We start from the raw sequence: 23876 nt of genomic DNA, 5'->3' as shown, positions 1-23876 counted from the left end.
CTTTCCCACCGCGGACAGTTGAGAGATCTGTTCCGTTAGCACGTTGTCATCGGTAGGTATTGCACCAGTCTTGAGGTGGGGTGGGCTGCTTGTCCGTAGCCCGTACCTTCTGTGGGGCCCTTTCCTGCTCGGAGCCCCCTCAGAGCCGCAGCCTTCCGTGTCACTTGGCAAACACACCGGAGAGTCTTCCTTCGTGGTGGTGGGAGAGGTGGGCACAGTCATTGGTTCTTTAAAGGGGATGTCCTGGCAAGCCTCACTCCGGGGGACCCCTCAAACGTCACTGAGGTGGCAGGTCCCTGCACCATCACAGGATGAGGGTCCTACCTCCGCAGGGTGCGTGCCTTACCGATGCCTTGCCACTTCTTGCACTTCTGGTCCTATTAAGGTATTCCAACTGGTCAACTGATACAGGCCACCTCTGGGAAGGACACAGAACCTTGGCCAAGGCACCTGCCTTATGTAAAAGGCACCGGCTAGAAAGCGCCTCAGCTGTGAGCCATTTCAGCTGCTGGCATTCCTGGAAGCTGGGGAGACAAGCGCCCCAACATGAGGGGATGTGGGTAGCACAGCATCCACTGTGGATAGAAGTGGCCACATGACCACAGGCAAGTGTCTCAGAGCAGCTAGAACCTTCTAAAAAAGAGTGCCAGCATGACTACAGCACCGGGGTGAACTGAGAATCCTCTAGATTGAACTGCATATTTTATGTGAGCTTTTTGAGAAGCCACAGCTGCAGCAGGAAGAACAAAGAGGGCCGGGCCCTTCGGTCTGGGCAGAAGGTGTTTTGTTAACTGAGAACCAAGAGGAAGCAAAACTGTTCACCTGCTATTTTTGCTTCTGGCTTCGCCATCAAAGAGACTGGTCAGACAGGAAAGGACAAACAGTAAGGGGTCTGTTGGCAGAGCTCTTGCCTCCAGGCTAGAAGAGTTTGCAGGCTTGACTGAAGCCAGCCCCTGCAATAACCGAGAAATGAGAAATGAGGCAGGGCCAGAGAAGGAGGGGCGAGTGAGGCACCAGATGACTACAGAGCAGTTTGGGGTCCTCACGTCACCAGTTCTCCAGTTTGACTCAGAATGTATGGAATCCATTCCCCACGCCCCACAGAATCAGAATCGTTTAGAATTTAGGGAGATGTGCCGGGGTTGGAAAAGCAACAGAGAGAGGTTTATCCAACACTGACCTCTTGAGTTGACGTGTATATGTGTGTCCCACTCGGAGACTCAGCCGATATTTACATTCTTTAGGTTTAATGCATCTTGCTGTGTTCTCTCCTCTCCCCCAGTCCTAGGAGAATGCAGGGTAGCTTCCAGTCCATTCTCATGAGTTCACTGGATCTGAGGTTTAGAGAGGTTCCCCTTCCTCAGGTTCCTTGCTGGCCCAGCAGGGATCTGGACATTGTCCCCCTTGCCCTGTCCCCTCCCGTCCATCAGCTGCTCATGACGCAGGAGGGGAAATCCTGACAGGTCCACACGAGAAGGTAGTGCAGCTGCGCTCAACTTCAGTGAAGCCACAGCACAAGGCTGAGCGTGGAAATGACACCAAGAGGGGTTCCCTCTGGAGGGGCGGGGTTCACATCGCAAAGCTTTAAGGAATGTTTCTCCATCTAATCGTGAAGATTCAGGGCATTGGTGAACCTAGGAAGATGAAAGAATGGAGAAGGAGCAACCAGCAGAGATTTCAGGAAATGTGTACGGGCATCTGCATTGTTCAAAGTGCTGGAGGGACAGAGATGATTGGAATCTGATCCCTGCCCGGACCTAGCCGCGTCTGCGGGAGAGACTCACTGTGAAGAGTCAGTGGCCGTCAGATGTACCGAGGCAGCACTGTCCGATAGAACATACCACGAGCCACATTCGCTAGTAGCCACGTTTTTAAAAAGCCAAAAGAAATAGGTGAAATTAACATTAATAATATATTTCCTGCAACCTAGCATATCTAGGATACCATCATTTCAACATGTAATCAATATTTTTTATCAAAAAATGATTGAGATATTTTACATTCACTTTTTCATACAAAGTCTTTGAAATCTGGTATATATTTTACACCACAGCAGATACCAACTCAAACTAGCCACATTTCAAGTAGTGGGTAGCCGCACGTGGCTCATGGCTGCCATGTTGGACGTGTAGAGCTAAGGGCTGAAATCCAGGGGCACGTGGAATGCTGAGGAGCTCCACAGAGGGCCCCGAAGTCAGGCAGAGTCACATGGGAGATCCTGTTTGTTATCCTGGGAGACATTTATCCAGGGCCTGCAATGTCCCTGCTTCCTAGAGAAAATGACACCCAAGCTGTGTCAGCATCACGGCTTCACGCTCAGGCTAAAAAATCTCCCTCCTTGTCTAAAAGAGGAACTATCAGAGGGTGACTTGTGATCACTTAGCAAGTGAGTTGCATATTCATTGTCACTTTTTTTTAATTGTGGCAAAATATACATTAAATTTACCACCTTAACCATTTCTAAGTGTATAATTCAGTGGCATTAAGTATATTCACATGGCTATGTAGCCATCACCACCATCTGTCTCTAGAACTTGTTCCATGCTCTAAAACTGAAACTCTCTGTCCTTTAAACAATAAACTCCCTGTTCCCCTTCCCCCATCCCCGGGCAACTACCATGCTGTCTGTCTTGGTGAATTTGACTATTCTGGGCCCCTCATATAAGCAGAATCATCATACAGTTGTGTCATTTTGTGACTAGCTTATTTTACTTTACATAATATCTTTAAAGTTCATCCATGTGATAGTATATGTCAGAGTTTCCTTCAATTTTAAGGCTGAACAATACTCCATTGTGTGTCTAGACCACATACTGCTTATCTATTCCTCTGTGGATGGACACTTGGGTTGCTTCCAGCTATCTGGTTATTGTGAATATGCTGCTCTGAACACAGGTATACAAATATCTCTTCAACACTTTGCCTTCAGTTCTTTTTGGTATATACATTAGAGTAGAATTACGAGATCATACGATAATTGTATTTTTAATTTTTTGATGAACCATCATACTGCTGTTGTCACATTTTTAAGATAGCATTTTGCAGCCAGGAATACTGTTAAAAAAAGAAAAGAAAAAAAAAACACCTTTGTAAGCCCAGAAAAAGAAATGGGAAAATTATTTGATAATCAACTGTCCTTTTTTTCCTCCCACAGTTTTTGGGCCACCCTCATCATAGTCATAGCACGTTTCTGTTTTTCTCCTTTCCACTCTCTGATGAGAATGAAGTCTTTGACAAACTAAGTGTCATTGCAGAAGACTCTGAAAGCAGCAAGCAGAGCCCCAGCGCCAGCTGCAGCTTTAGGACACCCTCTGAGCAGGGACCCTAGAGTTCGTGACCCCTGCTTCTCACATCTGCCTCAGCCAGGAATCAGAGCAACAAACACGGTGCAAGACCATCTGAGTAAACCCCAAATCTGGAATTCCTGGACCCCGGACTTTCGGAAACGACCAAGGAGCTAGACTGTAAGGGCTCACTTGGCAAGAACACTCCAGCTTGGGAACTCACTGCTTATAAAGGTTTTAACCATCTTTTTTTCACAAGTTGGCCACTGATAGCATAATTTTCAGCCTCTTAAGCTCACTAAAATAGAACCACTTTTTTTTTTTTTTTTTTTTGAGACAGAGTCTCGCTTTGTTGCCCAGGCTAGAGTGAGTGCCGTGGCGTCAGCCTAGCTCACAGCAACCTCAAACTCCTGGGCTCGAGTGATCCTTCTGCCTCAGCCTCCCGGGTAGCTGGGACTACAGGCATGCGCCACCATGCCCGGCTAATTTTTTTTTTTTTTTTTTTTGAGACAGAGTCTCGCTTTGTTGTCCAGGCTAGAGTGAGTGCCGTGGCGTCAGCCTAGCTCACAGCAACCTCAAACTCCTGGGCTCAAGCGATCCTCCAGCCTCAGCCTCCCGAGTAGCTGGGACTACAGGCATGCGCCACCATGCCCGGCTAATTTTTTTATATATATATCAGTTGGCCAATTAATTTCTTTCTATTTATAGTAGAGACGGGGTCTCGCTCAGGCTGGTTTTGAACTCCTGACCTTGAGCAATCCGCCCGCCTCGGCCTCCCAAGAGCTAGGATTACAGGCGTGAGCCACAGCGCCCGGCCAGAACCACTTTTTAATAGTGAGAAGTGGAAGTATTAAAATGAGGAATAAAAATGGAGATACTTGGCATCCAGGAGCAGGTATTAAAAAAAAAAAAGGAGATGCTGTAAAATTCTACCATGCTGAGGACAGACTGATCTGAAAAATAACCACAATTCAAAGTGGATAGCACAATGCTGTACAGAACATAGACTTCTTAGATTCTCTGGAAGACTTTGGATTTATTTTTCTACCTATATATGTTTTATATACTACTGGTGCTCTGTTAAAATTTTACTCTCTGTTGACTCTGTATGTGTTAATGATGCTAGACGTGTGTAATTATTAGGTACTGAACAAGGCTCTGGTTTGCCATTTTGATGTCCATTCATTCAACAGGTACCTCCTGGTCCCTGCCTGTTACCAACCAGGCATTGGCTAGGAACTAGGTCCCAAAGTCGTCTGGGAGCCCTCAGTCCAAGAAGCTTCAAGGAATAGAAGTTCTTTGGGACTTCCTTATGTTCATTTTACAGTTCAGTATTTTAAAATTATTTTCAGTAACATCTTATAAGCGAACGATCACCATATTTTCAGGTCTCAGTGCACCTGGAAGCCTAACTCTGGTCTGGGGCTAGTCTTACGACAAAAGAGAAATTCTCTTTCCCAATTAAGCTCTTCCTTCCTAAATGCGGGGGTTCATGGGAGAGTTTCCTAAGTTCTACATCCTGTGGACACCTCTGGTTGGGGAGAGAAGAAAAGGAGCTACCCCATCCTCAACCCCATCCCGCAGTGGACACTGGTGTTCTTTCTGCCTGCCTTGCATCTGAATCCCCTTCGTAAGGCTGAGGGGTCTCTCACCTTACTCATGTGAACCCCTCTGCCCTGTGAGGGGCTCATAGTGCTCATTTTCCCAGCCCCCCTTCCTGCTGAGCTCTAGGGCCCCACTTTGAGGAAGAAGAGGGGGCCAGCAGCAGAAGCAGGGGGCCTGGTAGAAGCGTCCAGTGGCCTGGAGGGTGGGGTGGCTCTGCAACTGCAGCAGGGACATTCCCACCAGACCAGGTCTTATTGGGACATTGTTTCTGCCTGTGTCCCCGAAAAGCTGTTTCTCCAGCACTTCCAGGGATTCTGGAAGCTCCTCAATCTTATTAAGAAACTTCTTTTTCGCTTGTATCAGCCAGAGTCCGTTTCTAATGTTTGCAGCTAAAATCCTGAGCTGACTGCTCAGTGACCAGGGACTCTCCTCCCACTGAGAACCGCGAGACTGTCTGCTCCCCTCTGCTCTGCACACCCCACCCAGCTCCCGCTGCCGTGGGAGTTTGCTGGGTGCCAAAAGCAAGTCCTCCATACGTTCACCATGCTAGTAACTCTGTTTCTCTCTTGACCAGCTCTTCACTGGTGAAACCTTCTGGTGTGATAAACGGTAAGGGGACGCCTCTGTCATCTGGCCTGCGAGATTCCAGCACTGTTAGTGGCAGAAATGCACAGACTTCCATTTCCCACGATGTGGCCAGCCAGGCAGCCTCCCTGGCCCTCGGGTAAAGCCAACTAAAATGCTGGATGTAGTCTCAAAAGCACCTTTCCAAATGTTTCTTAGCAAGCAAGGAAGGAATATTCAGAGGCCAAAAACTAGAGAAGTTAATCAAGTACCACCTTTCACCTTGAGGACATTTGGTAAACTCTGAGATTTCAGCCCCTTACAGGGGACAGAAGACAGAGCCCCCTGAATCACCCAAGGTGCGATCTAAAGGGGACCTCCCCGCAAACCTGAAATCCCCCAGAGCTACCCGCTCTGTGCAAGGGCCAACTAGGAATGAATGAATCTCCACCCTACCCCTTTATTATCAGTTCCCCAGGGCTGCCATAACAAAGTTCCACAATCTTGGTGATTTAGAGCAACAGAAATTTATTCTCTCCCAGTTTGGGATTCCAGAGGTCTGAACTCAGTTTCACTGGACTAAAATCAAGATGTTAAAAGGCATCTGGAGCCTCCGAGGAGAATCCATTCTTTGCCTCTTCCAAACGTCAGCTTCGCTTGCCTTGTGCCACGTCAATCCAGTCTCTGCGTCCACGTTCATATCACTTTCTCCTCTTCTGCTAGGTGCAGTATCCCTCTGTTTCTCTCTTAATAAGGACACTCATTACATTTAAACATAATTCAGGATCATCTCCCCATCTCAAGATTCTTAATTTAATCACATTTGCAGAGACACTTTTTCCAAACAAGGCCATATTCACCAGTGCCAGGGATTAGGACCTGACAGTATATTTGGGGTCATTACTCAGGCTAAACACACATACACCAGGGACTTCAGGAAACCGTTTTGGTTTTGGTTTTGGTTTTGGTTTTGGTTTTAGTTTCTGAATGAAGGGGCAAAATCATTCCTTCCTAAGAAATTAGAACCTCAAACTTGTCCTCATGCAGGTGTTCAACAAAACTTCGTGGTTGACTTTTAGAGGTTACAAAACCCAAAAGGAAAGCTTGGTGAGCAGCAGCCAGGAGGCATACCAGGCAACTGAGCCAGACCCACAAAGACCAGATACTGATAAAACTTTTCAGAGAATACACAAGGATCTTTAGTAGATTTAAGGAAGTATCAGAAGGGATTGATAATGTGAGGAAACACAAGACACTGAATCCTGCAGCTTTGCTGTGGTAACAATGAACCCCAAGCCTCTGTCCCTTTTTACAGCAAAGGCTTGTGGGGCAACTGTGGGTCTGTTCTAATCTCAGTGACTTCCTCATTCCTGGATCTGGGTTGAAGGACATACCAGAAGGGAAAAGAAATGCCAATCCCTGCAATGGTTCTTAGGGCTTCTGCTTAGACATGGAGCATCTCACTGCTGTCCACGTTTCTTTAGCCAAAGTCATGGCCAAGTCCAATGTGAATAGAGTGGGGAAGCAGGCATACTCCTCCCAAGAAAGAACTACATGTTACATGGCAAATCTTTTACAACGAAGGGAGAAAAAAACTGGGAGCAGAAATTACAATCTACTCAATCTGCCATTTATCTACTAAGAGATGATAGAAAGGATTTTGGAGAGGGGAGCAAATACCCCTAGAAATGAAAAATACAATAATGGAAGTTTAAAAAGTCAGAGGACAGGCTTAACAGCAGATTAGAGACAGCTGAAGGCAGAATAAGTGAACTGAGCAGAAAGGGAAGTGGGTTAGTTGGGGTTCTCCAGAGAAACAGAACCAACAGGATGTGTCTATAGAAAGAGATTTATTTTAAAGAATTGGCTCGTGCAATTGTGAAGGGTGGCAAGTCCAAAATCTGCAGGGCAAACCAATAGGCTGGAGACCCAGGGAAGAGCTGATGTTTCAGCTCGAGTCAAAAAGCAGTCTGGAGGCAGAATTAACTCTTCCTCAAAGGAACTCAGTCTTTTTTTCTCTTAAGGGCTTCATCTGATTGGATGAGACCCACCTAAAAAAAAAAAAACCTTCACAGCAACATCAAGACTAGTGTTTAACCAAATATCAGTATCACAGCCTAGATAAGTTGACACATAAAATTAACCATCACAGGGAGGGAAGATCTCTGATTTCTTTTTTCAGTGTTTGCTGCATGTATATAGAAATAGTAATACAACTGATTTTTAAAATTGTATCCTAAAATCTCATTAATTTTACTTAGTCCTTTTTGTGGAATCTTTAGAATTTTCTATCCACACAATTATGTTGTCTGAATAAAGACCATTTTACTTAAAAAAAAAAAAATGATTATCCACAGCATAATAGAGAGCAACAAGAGAATGGATAATATGAGTGGGTAGGATATAAGACATATGAAGGATAGAGTAAGATGATCTATTACACATCTAATCCGTGTCCCAGAAGGAGAGGTGAGGAAGAATGCAGCAAAAGCAATATTTGAATATTTGAAATGATAATGGCTGATAAAAGACACTAGGCTACCCATTTAGGAATCCCAACATATCTCGAGCTAGATAACTAAGAAGAAATCGTATCAGAGTGAAACTGAAGGACACCAAAAACAGGGAGGACAGATTACCTTCAAAGGAAAACAATTAAACTTAGAGATGATTTCTTAACAGTAACAGAAGCCATAAAAAGGTGGAATGAATACCTTTCAGATGCATCAAAAACTTGTCAATTGTATACCCTGCAAAAAATCTTTCAAGAAAAGGGATAAAATAAAGACTCAGACAAACAAAACTGTGAGAGTTCAACATCAAAAGATTTTTATTAGATAAAAATCTAAAGGATTATTTCAGGCACAAAGAAACTGATTCCAGGTGGAAGTTGTGATATGAAGAAGAAATACAGGAAAAAAACTGGTAAACATTCTGATTAAATAAACCTTGACTGTATAAAACAATGACATTTTTAAAAAAATTTTCCCCCAAACATATTATGTCAGCTAAAAAAATAAAACCCAAAAAAGCCAATAATAATTTAAACTGGAGATCTATTGTACAATATGGTGACTGTAGTTAACAATGTATTGTACTTTCACAAATCATTAAGAGAGTAGATTTTAAGTGTTCTCCCCACAAAAAAGTATGTGAAGTAATGTATATCTTAATTAGCTTGATTTAGCCATTCCACAATGTATACATATTTCAAAATATCCTGTTGTACACAAAAATACATGCAATTTTTATTTGTCAATTCAAAATAAATTAATTTAAAAAATTTTAAACAATGATGAGTTTTAAAAACAACTAAAACCCAGGGAGGGGAAAAATAAAGCAAAAGTTTTTCAAAGTTCTTGTTGTGTTTGGGAAAAGGATAAATACACCAATTAATCCGAGACATGACTAAATTAAGTACACACACACAGAATAAATGAAAACATAAAGTAATATAATAGAAACAAATCCAAAAGTAAATGGACTAAATGATCTAGCAAAATATAAGATTATCAAGCTATCTTTTTTAAAAAATAACACTAAAGCTTAGCTGTTTTCAAAAGACCCACAGAAAACATAAGGATACAGAAAAATTGGAAGTAGTATAAAAAGAAAGCAAAGATATATCAAGCAAATTCTAACCAAGAAACTTATTTTGCTGTATTAATATCATACAAAATAGACTTTAAGGCACAAAGCACATTATTAGTGTTAAAGAGGACTGCAATATAATTATAAAAAGTTTCAGTGCACTAGGAAGAGAAAACAGTTCTAAATGTATATGCACTTAACAACATAGCTTCAAAATAGATCAGAATTGACAGTCATAAGGAGAACTAGACAAATTCATCATCATATTAAAATAGTAATAATAGCTGGCGTGTGTGCAGCATTGACAGTGAGCCTGACACTATGCTAAGCACACACCAATTCTGTCATTTATTGAATCAAAATACCCCCCCCCATTGAGAGACACTTCTCTAGTGATGAGGTTACTCTAGAAATTTTAACATACTATTTATTCATGCCTCAGATTAATTGGTGTATTTATCCTTTTCCCAAACACAACAAGAACTTTAAAATACTCTAACTTTATTTTCCCTCTCCCTGGGTTTTAGTTGCTTTTTGAAGTCATTATTGTTTAAATTTTTAATTAATTTATTTTGAATTGACAAAAATTGTACATATTTATCAATTGTAAGGTGCACCATTAGTATTCGAACTGTTAGGTAGACAGTGAGGGATTCCAGGTCTCCTAGGGACAAAAGCAGGTGCTTTTCTTTTGCCTTGGTGCAATTGCCCCACCCTAATCCCCTCCTTCCTCCTGGGGGAAGAGGGACCACCCGACGAATCTGCCAATCATAACTTAGCACGCCATCTGCAAAAGAATGCAGAGAACTCTCTAGCCCATGGGCCAAGCCGCATAGGTACCATAGAGTCTGGAAATTGACCTAGAACAACTTGCATGTGTAGTAATGCAACTCCCAACTGTCTGATCAAACTGGTTCCGTGGTGACATCTAAGCCACTAGGGAGGTCCCAATGTGAGCACTATAAAACAAGACGCAGACCACAACCAACCCCCTTTTGACCCCTTCCTGTTGCTCTCTGTTTGCTGCGACAGTGGGTCCAGTCATCATCTGGCTTGTTCTTGCCCTATAATGCTATTTTTCTCTCCTCAATAAACCTCATTTTCTTGTTTGCCTTACTTTTGTGTGTCTGGTCATTCTTCCGCCATGAGCTCACTAGGAACCAGCACTTCAGACTAAAACCTGACATATTCACTGGAGAAAAAGGAAAATGTCACTTAGGCTATGCCTCACTGTCAATCGTAAGACACGACTAGATGTCAGAGATGTTAAAGTGTGTGTGTGCAAACGTGTGTGTGGGTGGGGGTGTGTCTGTGTGTGTCTAGAGATAAGAAGCAGCAAATATGGTGAAGTGTTGATAGTGATTCTAGATGAAGGGCATTAAACTTTTCTAAAGGTTTAAAAGTTTTCAAAAAGTTGGGGGAAATTGTGATGAAGGCTTACAGATAGTCATCATGCCAACATGTATTCAATCTCCATAAGTGTTCAAAACACAAAGCATTTTCTCAAAACAAGCTGATCGTGGAATGGGTCTTTGTCTCTGGAAAAAAAAAATCTGGTCTGGCATTGCACATTCATTTTCGCTGCTATAAAACGAAAATCACAGCCTCAGACACCTGTGAAGAGCTGGCCCCACAGATCTTTCATCAAGGAAATTCCTTGCTAACCTCCCATAAGGGAGGACATGCAAATCGTACCTGTGTCTAATGCCTATCCAATTCCGCACTAATACTGAATGACAAGTTTATCTCACAGGTAACAGAACTGGAGAAAAGACATGGTCAGACATTCTTCCACCTGCCCAGGCACAGCTGCATAACTGACGCTTCCTGCACCCCCTTCTTTTTTGCAAAATGTAGATTTCTTGGGCCACCCAAGAAAGTAGCCACTACCTCATCGGCACGGCCACCACCCTACCCCAGCTCCACCTCCACCTTTATCCTTCTCTCTGTGTGCCTTCAAAATGCTGAGCATTTCAACCTCCCTTTTGGTAAAACAGCCACAGCTTGTCTTCGGTTCATGTTTCTCCTGGGCACTTCCTCAAAGTCTTGGCTTCATAAACCGCCACTGACGGAGATTTTTGCCTCAGTCATTTATTTAGGCCGACGCTGCCTAACCTTAGAAATTATCTTGTCCCAGTATCTTTCTATGTGATAGGTGACATCTGTACTCCAGTCTAACAGGGTGGGTGTTAGGGGGACAGCTACGTGAGGGGACACTGCCCGTGCTGAGAAGTGGCTCCTAAACAGTCCCACACTCCTGAGCGCCATGCTCTGGCGTGCAGTGTCCACACCGGCGGGTGAGGGAGAGGGGCTGAGCCTGTGTCCCCGACCAGCCACCGTGGGGTTTACTTGGAGGGACACAGAGAACAGTCAAGCCAATGGCACCCACGTGGCATTCCAAGGACGCTGGCAAGGACACTGGGCATGAATCAGGGGAGCCACCTCCTGCCCTGGCTGAGTGTCCAGCTGCTGTCCTGTTACTTGCGTTCTTCTTGAGTTTGAGCGCTCGGAGGCCTCTTTTTACCCAGGATTATTCAAATCTCTCTTTCCACATCCCAGAACTGTTTGAAGCCTGAGGAATTAAGGCAACAGTTGTCTTCCCCTTAAATGTGCTTGATCTTTTCTCCCTGTTTAATAAGAAATAATATCGGCAAAGTTATCGTGTATCCAGTGCTTACTATGTGCCAGGCTTTGTGATAAGCACTTCACATATATTATCTCATGTATTCTTTGTGGTCCAACCAACAGGAACCTCAGAAACCTGTAACAAAACAACCCTGGGAGCCCCGCTCACAGCTCATCCCGGATGTGTGAAAATGGCCGCGTCCTCGCGGTCTATGCCCTGCTGGTACTCGGGGCGGATTTTGCGACCTTGTCGAGTCTCTGGGCTGGAGCTGCGCTGGGCTGGGAGGATGTGGGCAACACCTCCCACCTGCCGAGGCTGCCACCTGTGCAGCCAGGAAGTGAAAGAGGAAAGACCCCTCCTGTGAGAAAATGCCCAACCATTCTGGGACCAGAAGAAGCTTCAGCAGGGCACCGTGGGAGTCACCCCCAAGATGCTGTGGCAGAAAACATATGTCCAGTTGGTTTGAAAGGCCCCTGAGGGGAAGAGTGTACACCATCTTTACCCCTCCCCGCCCTTCCTTGTTCTAGCTCTTTCTGGCAGCCCAGCCTTATAGAAAGGATCTCACTTCCTCACGGGGCTCCCACCCTGCCCTCTGAGACCAGATTAACCTCCAAGGCGTGCCCTGCTCCTCCCCCTCTGGCCAAGGCTCACAGCTGTGGGTCTCGGCCAGAGCTGCACCTTGTGGCCACCTGGGGAGCATTAAAAATGTCAATGCCCAGTGTGGCATGACCATGACCAATTAATTCCAGCTATCTGGGGTGGGATTAGCATCTTTAAAGCTCCCCGGGTTGTCCTGATGTGCAGTCCGGGTGGAGGGCCCTGTAGCCGAGCAGGTGTGGGCCGTGAGGGGCTGCTCAGCCCTGCCTGCCTATGAAGTCCTGCTCTCCGGCCTTCAAAGGGCCTTTTGCTTTGAACACCCGACTAACGGGATCCACCCACTACCCTGTGCTTCCGCCAGAAGGTTTCTTTCTGGAGGGATTGTGAGCGTCTCTGGGAAATGTTTTCAGGCCCCAATGCACCCTGCCCACCTGCTTCAGGCTCCTTGGAGGCACTCCACTGGCCCCCTGGGGAGCCATTCTCCACGCTGCTACCCCTGTCTCTGTGCCAGCACCTGGCAAAGTGCCTCGTAGACTGCACTAAGTAGCGAGTACTAAGAAATGTCTGTTGAATTAATGGATGATAAAAAATGGTAAACTGAAGCCTTCTTGAATGCACAACAACTACACATGCGGATTAAATAGAGAGCTGTAAATTAACAAAACGCCATGAAATGTATGCAAGAGAAAAACAAAACCAGTACAAATATTCCAGGTAAAAGATCGCTTGACCTAGCACTCTGGGAGGTCAAGGTGGGAGGATCGCTCAAGGTCAGGAGTTCGAAACCAGCCTGAGCAAGAATGAGACTGCCATCTCTACTATAAATAGAAAGAAATTAATTGGCCAACTAAAGATATATAGAAAAAATTAGCTGGGCATGGTGGCGCATGCCTGTAGTCCCAGCTACTCAGGAGGCTGAGGCAGGAGGATTGCTTTAGCCCAGGAGTTTGAGGTTGCTGTGAGCTAGGCTGACACCATGGCACTCTAGCCCAGGCAACAAAGTGAGACTCTGTCTCAAAAAAAGAAATCGCTTGAGGCCAATAGTTTAAGACCAGCCTGGGCAACATAATGAGACCCCGGTCTCTACAAAAACTAAAAAAAATTAGCCAGGCATGATGGCGCATGCCTGTAGTCCCAGCTACTCAGGAGGCTGAGGCAGGAAGATTGCTTGAGCTCAGGAGTTTGAGGTCGTAGTGAGCTATGATGATGCCACTGCACTCTAGCCCTGGTGAGAGAGTGAGACACTGTCTCAAAAAATAAAAATAAAAAAAAATTTTAAGCAAGGAAGAAAAATACTGGGAGCTGTGATAAGGGTGGACCCAATGCTGCAGAAGAAAACTCAATATTTTCCCTTTCTTTTTTTAGCCTTTCAGAAATCCTATGTGGAACTCATGGCTAGAAAATAGGGTTTTAAGAAAATGACAACAAATTGCATTTGCAAATGAAATGAAGGAATGCCCATACTCCAGTGGTTTCTGTTTGAAACCAGAGGGAGTGTTTGTGGCTGATGACAGTGTCAGAAGCCGGCACACCCCAGACATCACGGCCTCCGGGACTCTGCGCAGAGAACAGATGCTAACGATGGCAGCACGTGAACACGTGCTCCCTGCGAACCCGCAAGCTGCGATGGTGGCCCCCTGGGGCATACCCCAGCATCCTGTGTGTACCACAATTTCAGCACTTAAAAAAAAAGAAATCATTCAAATGCCATACGATTCACACATTTACAGCACACAATCCAAAAATTTTTAGCAACCATCACCACTATCTCATTATAGAACATTTTTATCACCCCCATTTGGTAAAAATACTCCACTCTTGGTCCTTGCACACACACACAAAAAAGTACCCATTAAATGCAGCTACTCCCACCCCTTCCCTGGCCCTGACAACCACCAAGCTACTTTCTTTGTCAATGAATTTGCCTATTCTGGACATTTCCTACAAGAGGAATGACACAGTATGTGATCCTTTGTGACTGGCCTCTTCCGTTAAGCGTGAAGTTTTCGAGGTTCACCACACTATAGCACATATCAACACTTTGTTTGTTTTTACTGCTGTATAATATTCCACTGCTTGGATAAACACCATTTTGTTTGTCCACTCATCAGTTGAAAGGCATTTGGGGCTTGTTTCCAATTTTTTTTTTTTTTTTTTTTGAGACAGAGTCTCACTCTGTTGCCTGGGCTAGAGTGCCAGCCTAGCTCACAGCAACCTCCAACTCTTGGGCTCAAGCGATCCTCCTGCCTCAGCCTCCTGATAGCTGGGACTACAGGCATGTGCCACCATGCCCGGCTAATTTTTTCTATATATATTAGTTGGCCAATTAATTTCTTTCTATTTTTAGTAGAGATGGGGGGGGCGGCGGGGTGTCTCGCTCTTGCTCAGGCTGGTTTCGAATTCCTGACCTTGAGTGATCCACCCGTCTCAGCCTCCCAGAGTGCTAGGATTAGAGGCGTGAGCCACCGCGCCCAGCCTCCAATTTTTAACTACAATGAATAATGCCGCTGTGAACATTCGTGGACAGGTTTCTGTATGGACAAGTGTTTTCAGGTCTCTTGGGTATACAGCTAGGAGGGGGTTGCTGGGTCATAGATAATTTTACGTTTAACTGAGGAACAGCCAGGCTGCTTAACACAGCGTCTGTCCCTCCTGTTAGTGATTAGGGCAGCAGGATCACATTCTAGCTAATCTTGTCTCCCCAGCACTTGGAACCGCAAGGGTGCTGACGCACGTTTGCTGAGGCTTCTGCCATGTTCTAGTTCTCCATTCTCCACGCCCATCTTCCTCAGTGCCCCGATGACCTGAGACTCACTGAGAGATGGGGAACCACTTCTTGTTAGAGCTTGGCATTCTTCCCCTCCCGTTCCCCCAAGCTACCTCCTTGTTCTTCTCCTACTTCTGTCTCGGAAGTTCTGCTGCCAGCCCTTTGGCTGCTCCAAGGCTGTCGGTGCACTGGCCCTATGGCTTCACCAGCCCCAGCTGCATCAGGAAGGGGAGTGACGTGACAGGGGCTTGGGGTGTGGGCAAGAGGACCTGTGTCCTGGCTGGCCCAGAGAAGTAAGGGGAGGAGGGAACTCCCAAGGATTGAATCCAGTGGGTGCAAGAGATATGTACTTTTGATTCTCCTAGAAAATGGCAGAGGGTAGACATTCAAAGAGAAGGGTGAGGCAGGGTGTGGTGGCTCACGCCTGTAATCCTAGCACTCTGGGGGGCCGAGGCGGGAGGATCGCTAAAGGTCAGGAGTTCGAAACCAGCCTGAGCAAGAGCAAGACCCCGTCTCTACTATAAATAGAAAGAAATTAATTGGCCAACTAAAAGTATATAGAAAAAAAAGTTAGCCAGGCATGTTGGCAGATGCCTGCAGTCCCAGCTACTCGGGAGGCTGAGGCAGAAGGATAGCTTGAGCCCAGGAGTTTGAGGTTGCTGTGAGCTAGGCTGACGCCACTGCACTCTAGCCAGGGCAGCAGAGGGAGACTCTGTCTCAAAACAAACAAAAACCAAAGAGAGGGTGGATGGTTCACCAGCTCAGTATCTCAATATCAAGTAATCCTCCCTGTTGCTGTTTCAACTCAAAATCTGCATCCCCAGAAAAATTTCCCTAAACTCTAAATGATTCTCTGGGTCGTGGTTAATGGATTTTATACATTCTCAGTAACACTGGAGAATTTGATGATGCGGGGACCCTCATCGGCTCTGCTTCCTCCACCCTCCCCGTCCGGCCCTTCGCCAGCAATGCTGACTCCTTATTTCTCCTTATTGCAGGGTCTTCTAGCCCTGGAGGGGACAGCTTATGCCAACAGGCCCCTTTCCTATGCCTGTCTCGGCTTGGCTTTGCCCCTCCCCACGTTCGTTCGCTTCACCTGTCCTGTCCTGTCTGACCAGTCGCTTTGATGGTGAAGCCAAAAGCAAGATTAGCAGGTGAACAGTTTTGCTTCCTCTTGGTTCTCAGTTAACAAAACACCTTCTGCTCAGAGCGAGGGGCCCAGCCCTCTTTGTTTTTCCGGCTGCAGCTGTGGCTTCTCAAAAGCTCACAGGCTTCGAAGTTCATTCTGGCACTGTAGTCTTGCCGGCATGCCTCTTAGAAGGTTCTATTAAATAGCTGCTCTGAAACAATTGCCTTTGACTATGCGCCCACTTCGTATCTTTAGAACAGATCTTTTCTGAGTCTGGGCTTGTAAAACATCACTTTATACAGTTATACTGCCCTCTTATCTTTATGTAGGACCAGACGTCATTTCAGTTCTTAGAACCTCTTCCTATGTACCGTCTTTGGCCTTGGTGGCAGCCTGTTTTTGACAAGCTGCAATGATGGACTGACACGAACAAGATATCCTCAGCAGAGGTTTCTCATGCATGAGTTGCCAGAAACAGGCCAGGAGTTAACAGTGAGCTGGAGATTGTATTTGATGTCAGACTCAACTTGTCGCAACTGTGTGGGACATATTTCCAAAAAAGCTCTGGAACCTGCTGTGCCTGTAGCCTCAGAACCCAGCGTGCAGGCTACAGGGACCGCCCACAGCCTCGGCCTCTGCAGCCTGGTCACTGGCCAACCTTGTCTGCTAAGAAACACCAAGTGCCAATCAGTGCATTTGGGCTAAGGGAACAAAGGAGCTCTTTGTATGATTCTTACGACTTCACTGTCAGTTTTAAATTATTTCAAAATAAAAAGGGAGAGAAACTCTAAGCATCTAACCCCTCTGCTAGGGCTTATGTGAGATCGTATGTGGAGGGATACATTTAGGTCCGGGTCCCACCATGAATACCTACCTGCAGCACATTGTGGAAAGGGTGACAGAACAGGGGTGTTTTTCAAGGAACTAGAATATGACAAGCAGGGCTGAACCTTTCCTAGGCTGTCTGTAGAAGACTGACAGGAAGGCAGAACAGACCACAGCTCCCCTGAAGGACAATGTTTCCATCAGTGCCTTTGGTCTAAGCATGAACAAGCTGTCTCAGAAGCGGGTGGCCCCCTCCCCAGCATGGAGCTGACCAATCAGGGCTAGGAGACCATGTGGGGGTCGGGGATGCAGATTTATGCATGGGGCTGGAGTTTGAGCCAGGTGCAGTGGTGTGGAAGGTTCTGTGAGTGGATGTCTATAAAGCTATTCACGATGCCCAGAGGAGGCAGATCCATAGATTGTGCATCTCGTGATGACCTGCTGCTCGTATTAATAGCTTATTTGCTCATGAATAGCCTCACTGTGTTCCCCAGTTCTGTCCTAATCAAGAATAAATCCTCGGCCTAGCGTGGTGGCTCACGCCTGTAATCCTAAAACTCTGGGAGGCCGAGCAGGGTGGATCGTTTGAGCTCAGGAGTTCGAGACCAGCCTGAGCAAGAGCGAAACCCCGTCTCTACTAAAAAAATAGAAAGAAGTTAGCTGGACAACTAGAAATACATTTAAAAAATTAGCCATGCATGGTGGCACATGCCTATAGTCCCAGCTACCTGGAAGGCTGAGGCAGGAGGATCACTTGAGCTCAGGCATTTGAGGTTGCTATGAAGTAGGCTGACACCACAGCCCGGGCAACATAGTGAAAAGGAAGGGAAGGGAAGGGAAGGGAAGGGAAGGGAAGGGAAGGGAAGGGAAGGGAAGGGAAGGGAAGGGAAGGGAAGGGAAGGGAAGGGAAGGGAAGGGAAGGGAAGGGAAGGGAAGGGAAGGGAAGGGAAGGGAAGGGAAGGGAAGGGAAGGGAAGGGAAGGGAAGGGAAGGGAAGGGAAGGGAAGGGAAGGGAAGGGGAAAAGAAAGGAAAAAGGAAAAGAAAGAAAAGAATGAAAGAAAGAAGAAAGAATGAAAGAAAGAAGAAAGAAAGAAAGAAAGAAAGAAAGAAAGAAAGAAAGAAAGAAAGAAAGAAAGAAAGAAAGAAAGAAAGAAAGAAAGAAAGAAAGAAAGAAAGAAGAAAGAGAGAAAGAAAGAGAGAAAGAGAGAGAAAGAAAGAACCCCGGGACATAAGTTGTTCATGGCTCCAGATTTCTGAGGACCTTGGAGCAATAATGAGAAATGATTTGAAACTGGTGAAGATGGAAATGTGAAAAGGTTTGGAAGTGGTACTGGGGTTGAATAGTATGCCCCTAAAATGCATGTCCACCCAAAACCTCACAATGTGATCTCATTTGAAAATTGGGTCTTGGCAGATGTAATTCGCTAATTTAACATGAAGTCATAATAAATTAGGATGGACCCCAATTCGTTGCCTGGTGTCTTTATCAGAAGAGACACAGGGACAGAGACAGAGACACACAGACACATCCCTGGCGGCCATGGGAGATGGAACCAGAGGTTGGAATGACACGCCTAGTGCCAAGCACACCATGGATTATCCCAAACCACCAGAAACTAGGAAGAGACAAGGAAGAATCCTCCCTTAGAAGCCTCAGTGGGAGCACGACCCTGCCCACACCTTCATTTGGGACTCTTGGCCTCCAGAACCGTGAAAGAATAAATTTGTGTTGTTGTAAACCACCCGGTTGTGGTATCTGTTGCAGCAGCCCTAGGAAACTTAATACGGCAATCCTTGGAGACTTAATGCAGCATTATTTTATCCTGACCAGTTATAGTCCCTTCTTAGTGCGTAAGAAGGAGGAAGAGGCCTGTTTGTTTTCTGGGAAGTTGGCACCACTCTCCCCTCAGCAAGGGACTTACCTGAGGATGACTGTGCATGCTGACTGTTTCGTTTCCTGAGCTCGCTAGTTCAGAAGATGCTTGAGTACATCCACTTCCTTAAAAAACAAAAGGGGGGCGGGGGGAGTCTGTTCTTGCAATGGAGACTCAATGTGATTTTCTCCCTGGGTCAAGTTCAAGATTCTGTCTCCTGTTTACTTCATTGTGTAGCAGACGGAATTGAAAGAATGGCCTTGCTGAAATAACAGGAAACTATCTAATCCTGCAATGTTCTTTCTTTCTTTTTTTTTTTTTTCTTTGAGGAGGAAGGAAAGAGAATTTTTATCACTTTGCCAACAAAAGAGGTAGATGGTGATTCCTATCTGAAATGCCATCGTCCTAATAATAAGCAGAAATACAGAGCTTTTCAAGGCTGGGTTCTCAGCTTCAGGCAATTCCTGTTCAACTACAGTTGCTTTTTCTGATTGTCCCATCTCCTCTGAAGACAAGCTGGTGACCTCCACCCAGGAACTCCCTTTACCAGGTCCAGACCTAGCCACCCCCTTTAGCACAAATAACAAAAGACTCAACCTGCGCCCCCCAACCACTGGCCTGAGACAGGGATGCAGGTTTTAGTTCTCAAAAAGGAGTGGAGGATGCTCTAAAGAGACATAAAATAATTTTGCCATTTTTTCAGGCCATTTCCTCTGTTACATATTCCCCACTCCCAATATTTCCCTTCCATATCTACGGGTGGAGGGGTGATATAGTCATGGAGCTACTTCCTGCTGATTTGGGGTCTCAATTAGAAGGTTTATACTTCTGTACCACTGAGTACAGAGCTATTACTTGCACCCTGCAGGTGATCTGAGATACCGGCTTCTGTAAATTCAAAAACCATACACAGCACTGAACAAGGTTTAGGATGACAAATACAAATACAAATCAACAGAACAGGCCATAGCGCGGGGAAATCCTCACTAAGGAGGTGTCTCTCTATCCTACAGACAGAACAAATAATCAAAGAAAGGTTAGCAAAAAAAAAAAAATTAACATTTTCAGTTTTCCTCTTCCTTAAACAGTCACTTTAGATCACCTAAGGGCTGGGCCCTCCACTGGGGGCCTGGTTTTCTTCCACGAGACACCTGCTTACTCCGGTATGATCAACCCAAGGTTTCATTTCTGACAACTTCAACAAGGTCTGAGCTGTTAGAGGGACTTCAGAGGGGCTCTTCCGCTTCTTTGTTTCTAACTGGGACGGAGACCTGAAAGAGGGGATCTCTCGTAGTGGTTAGTACCTGACCCGCTCATTTGGCATATTGCTTTACCGCGGTTTTTTTGCACTTGTGGTTACGTTACCATACTTATCTGGGTGCTAGGAAGGGTCTCTCATAAACTATTTTCTAGGGGCTTAACTTAAGCCTGCTTCTGAGGGCTATCCTTATTCAGAGGGGGAGAAACAGCAATATCCCATTCTACTTCTCTGCTCTGATTCAAAAGCGTGTCCCTGGAGGAAAGGAGGGCATGAACAGCTTGACGACCCGTGGGACCACTGAGTCCACCTTGTAGAAAAGGCTCACCAGGTTCCCACTGAGGCTGCACTCAGAGTTCATGGGCGACCACAGGACAGTGTGCAGTAGATCCAGGTATAGACCGCAGGAAGCAACACCACCATGGAGCAGTCACCTTGTGAAATGTCCGGGTGCTCCCTGGGCTCCTGGGTCCTGTGAACAATGGGCTGTCTGAGCTTCCTCTGTCTCAGTTGGATTTCCAGGTCCGTCCCTTCTTGGCCTCAGATCTCTGTAGCTCAGCCCGCTTGTTGACATCCTCGCTGTGGGAGGCCGAGCTGTCGAGTTGTCTCCGTGGCATCCAGCACCAGCATGCCACTCTCCACCTGCTTGGCCACTTTCTCTGAACTATTGATGTCCCTCATCCTGTCGTCCTCCAAGGCTTGTTCCTGCTCCGTGCTGGCGCACATGCACAGGAGCTTGGCAAAGTCCCTGTCCCGGGCCAGCAGTTCCTGGTAGGAGCCCGTCTTGGAGCTTTATTTTATTTTAAATATTTTATTACATTTTTATTTATGTTACATTTTTATTTTTCTTCTTTATTTTAACAACGACATCATAAGGAGAACTGGGCATCTTGGAGCTTTAGATGCTTTCTCCATTCCTAGCCTGAAAAGACATCTACTTATACCAAGTGAAACTGTCAGTCATCGAAAAAGTTGGGCCCCCTACATGTTGAACTCCCTGTGCAGTGGGTCACCTTTCTCTCCTCAGACCACCTTGAGCATATAGTTTGTTACGGCCAGGCACGGTGGCTCACGCCTGTAATCCTAGCACTCTGGGAGGCCGAGGCGGGAGGATCGCTCAAGGTCAGGAGTTTGAAACCAGCCTGAGCAAGAGTGAGACTCCGTCTCTACTAAAAATAGAAAGAAATTAACTGGCCAACTAAAATATATAGAGAGAAAATATTAGCCGGGCATGGTGGCGCATGCCTGTAGTCCCAGCTACTTGGGAGACTGAGGCAGGAGGACACTTGAGTCCAGGAGTTTGAGGTTGCTGTGAGCTAGGCTGACACCATGGCACTGTAGCCCGGGCAACAGATCGAGACTCTGTCTCAAAAAAAAAAAAAAAAAAAAAAAAAGACAGTTTGTTGCGCACAGGAACTTCCCAAATGAAGTCTCACCAAATCCATTTAAGGCAAGCACACGAACAGTCCATTTTAAATGGGGTTTTCCCAGATGAGGTTCCCCAAATCCGTTAAGGCGTCATACCCTTAATGTGTGTGGGTGCCTGAAAAGAGGCTGGAACAAAGCTTCAAATAGGAGAACAAGTTCATGAGCTACTTAGCTCTGCCATCCCAAATGGATGACATAACACACAGTTGAGAGTACCTGTGCACGGCAGGGGTGGGGGCGGTCAGGCGACAGGTGTTTCCCTCTGCCCTACTCCATTTTCCCACCCTGCTGCCGGCCTCTGGCAATGGGTAGATCAGAGCCTGTGGCACCTTCCCACAAATCAGCTAGGGGCACCTCCGCCACTCTGACCCCCTCCCGGGGAGTCTGAGCACCTCCCTGCCCCACTGCACACGGGCCTGGGGATGAGGCCAACAGGTGCTTTCTCCCCCAGCCCCTCACCACGTGGTGGTGGGCTGTGCCTGCCCCTTCCCCCCTTCTGCCAGGGGAATTCAACTGTTCAAACCATTACCTTTACCCCAGACTTTTATCTTGTATCAAGTCATTAAATATGAAATGTCTCACCTTGAATCAAACAAGAGGATCAAACATTTTCTACCCAATAACCCAAATCATATGGGATCTTGTCCCATTTACTTGACCTTTGACAAAATAATTTCAGTTATAAGACTGTACAATTTAAGGTTGCATTTTAACAGCCACTTTTCCTCACACTCCAACACATACATGGGATTACGATAAAACTATTTTCCTTAGAAGTAGGTTGGCCAACCATCCAGCCAAAATTTTTTCCCGAGGGACTTTTAGACAGAACTTTCCTCTGTTGCAACAAAACTTTACAAACACAGGCAATAATACACATCCCAGACACAAAACGCCACTGCCAAGCAGATGGGAACCACACATGAAAACCAAATTCCCAATTAAGAAACCCTAATCTGGCCGGGCGCAGTGGCTCACGCCTGTAATCCTAGCACTCTGGGAGGCCCAGGCGGGCCGATTGCTCAAGGTCAGGAGTTCGAAACCAGCCTGAGCAAGAGCAAGACCCCGTCTCTACTATAAATAGAAAGAAATTAATTGGCCAACTAATATATATGTAAAAAATTAGCCGGGCATGGTGGCGCATGCCTGTAGTCCCAGCTACTCGGGAGGCTGAGGCAGGAGGATTGCTTGAGCCCAGGAGTTTGAGGTTGCTGTGAGCTAGGCTGACACCACGGCACTCACTCTAGCCTGGGCAACAAAGCGAGACTCTGTGTCAAAAAAAAAAAAAAAAAAAAAAAGAAACCCTAATCCATAGGGGACAAATGAGAACCAAATTTTCTCAGACAAGAGAACCAGCATGTCCCAACCCCTCCTGGTTCCTTGGGAACTGCAAACGAGCTCAAACCAAACCAGGTTCCCGGCACCACTAAACCACTTCATTTCCACCTGCAAACAGCGTCTCTAAACCAACAAGGAAGTCTGAAAGCCCCACAAATGGGTGGAAACAGGGTCTTGGTGTCCCAGGGTTCTTACAAATGGCTGTGGCTGTCGTGACACTTCCCAAATCTGTTTCCTTCCCCTCAAATCAGTTCAAGTTGGTCAGAGCTGTGTCCACCCAGAAAGAAAGAGACGGAGCTCCTCGGAGCTAATCACACCCCAACATGTGTCAATCTCTATCTTTCTTAACAGAAAAGGTGACACTCCCACCCGTGGCTTGACCTGGAGCAGCTCCCTGCCTCCTTCAGCAGTCGCCAGGGGCCACTCTCCTGGGAAACCAATTGTTCCAGCAAGTGTACAGCAAGTATAACAGCAAGTGTTAACAGCGACTGACCAGGGCAAGAACCAAGCCGCACACAGAGGGTCGGAGAATCAGCCTTTATTCCACCAGCGGGCTCAGAGGGGCATGCCACCAAATTCTGAGCACTGCTTCCTTGTTCTCCTCCAGTTTTATACACTTCTTGGGGTTACACACAACCAATCAACTATGAGCATGCGGAGTTATCCAATCAGCAGTGGGATTCAAAAAGCATCTAATCAGCAACAAGCTTTACATATCCAATCAGCAGTGGGATCCAAAAAGCATCCAATCAGCAGTGAGTTCAGCCATGGGGCCCTGGGGTGGGGGGTTTTCTCTATGACAATGGCCCACCCAGGGACGCCAAATCTGTTACTGAAAACTCAGCACTTGTTCTTGAGGCCACATCAGAAGAACCAGAACAAGTGGTTTGAGGAGGAAGGAAAAAGAAATGGTATTACTTTGCCAGCAAAGGAGGAGGCTAGAGACTCCTGTCTCAAATGCCATCGTCCTCCTGCAATTTCCTAATAACA

General features: G+C 46.1%; 1 protein-coding gene across 3 annotated transcripts in view; it reads left to right on the top strand.

The window, feature by feature from the left end:
- IL10RB (interleukin 10 receptor subunit beta) overlaps positions 1–12388 on the top strand; it is a 30309-nt gene extending 17921 nt beyond the window's left edge. The window contains exon 7 of one of the 3 annotated variants that reach the window (XM_020284772.2): positions 11793–12388. In XM_020284772.2, coding sequence (XP_020140361.2) covers positions 11793–11858 — 66 coding nt within the window. In that variant the 3' untranslated portion in view covers positions 11859–12388. Of the gene's footprint in view, positions 1–3154; positions 3598–11792 lie in introns of those variants that run through there. The other 2 variants (XM_012780882.3, XM_076000443.1) reach the window with 2 other exon arrangements.
- Positions 12389–23876: the final 11488 nt, after the last annotated feature.

This window comes from Microcebus murinus, chromosome 1 (assembly GCF_040939455.1).
Source record: "Microcebus murinus isolate Inina chromosome 1, M.murinus_Inina_mat1.0, whole genome shotgun sequence".
Classification (NCBI taxonomy): domain Eukaryota; kingdom Metazoa; phylum Chordata; class Mammalia; order Primates; family Cheirogaleidae; genus Microcebus; species Microcebus murinus.
The sequence above is the reverse complement of the archived record's forward strand: the minus strand, read 5'-3'. Positions and strand labels throughout refer to the sequence as shown.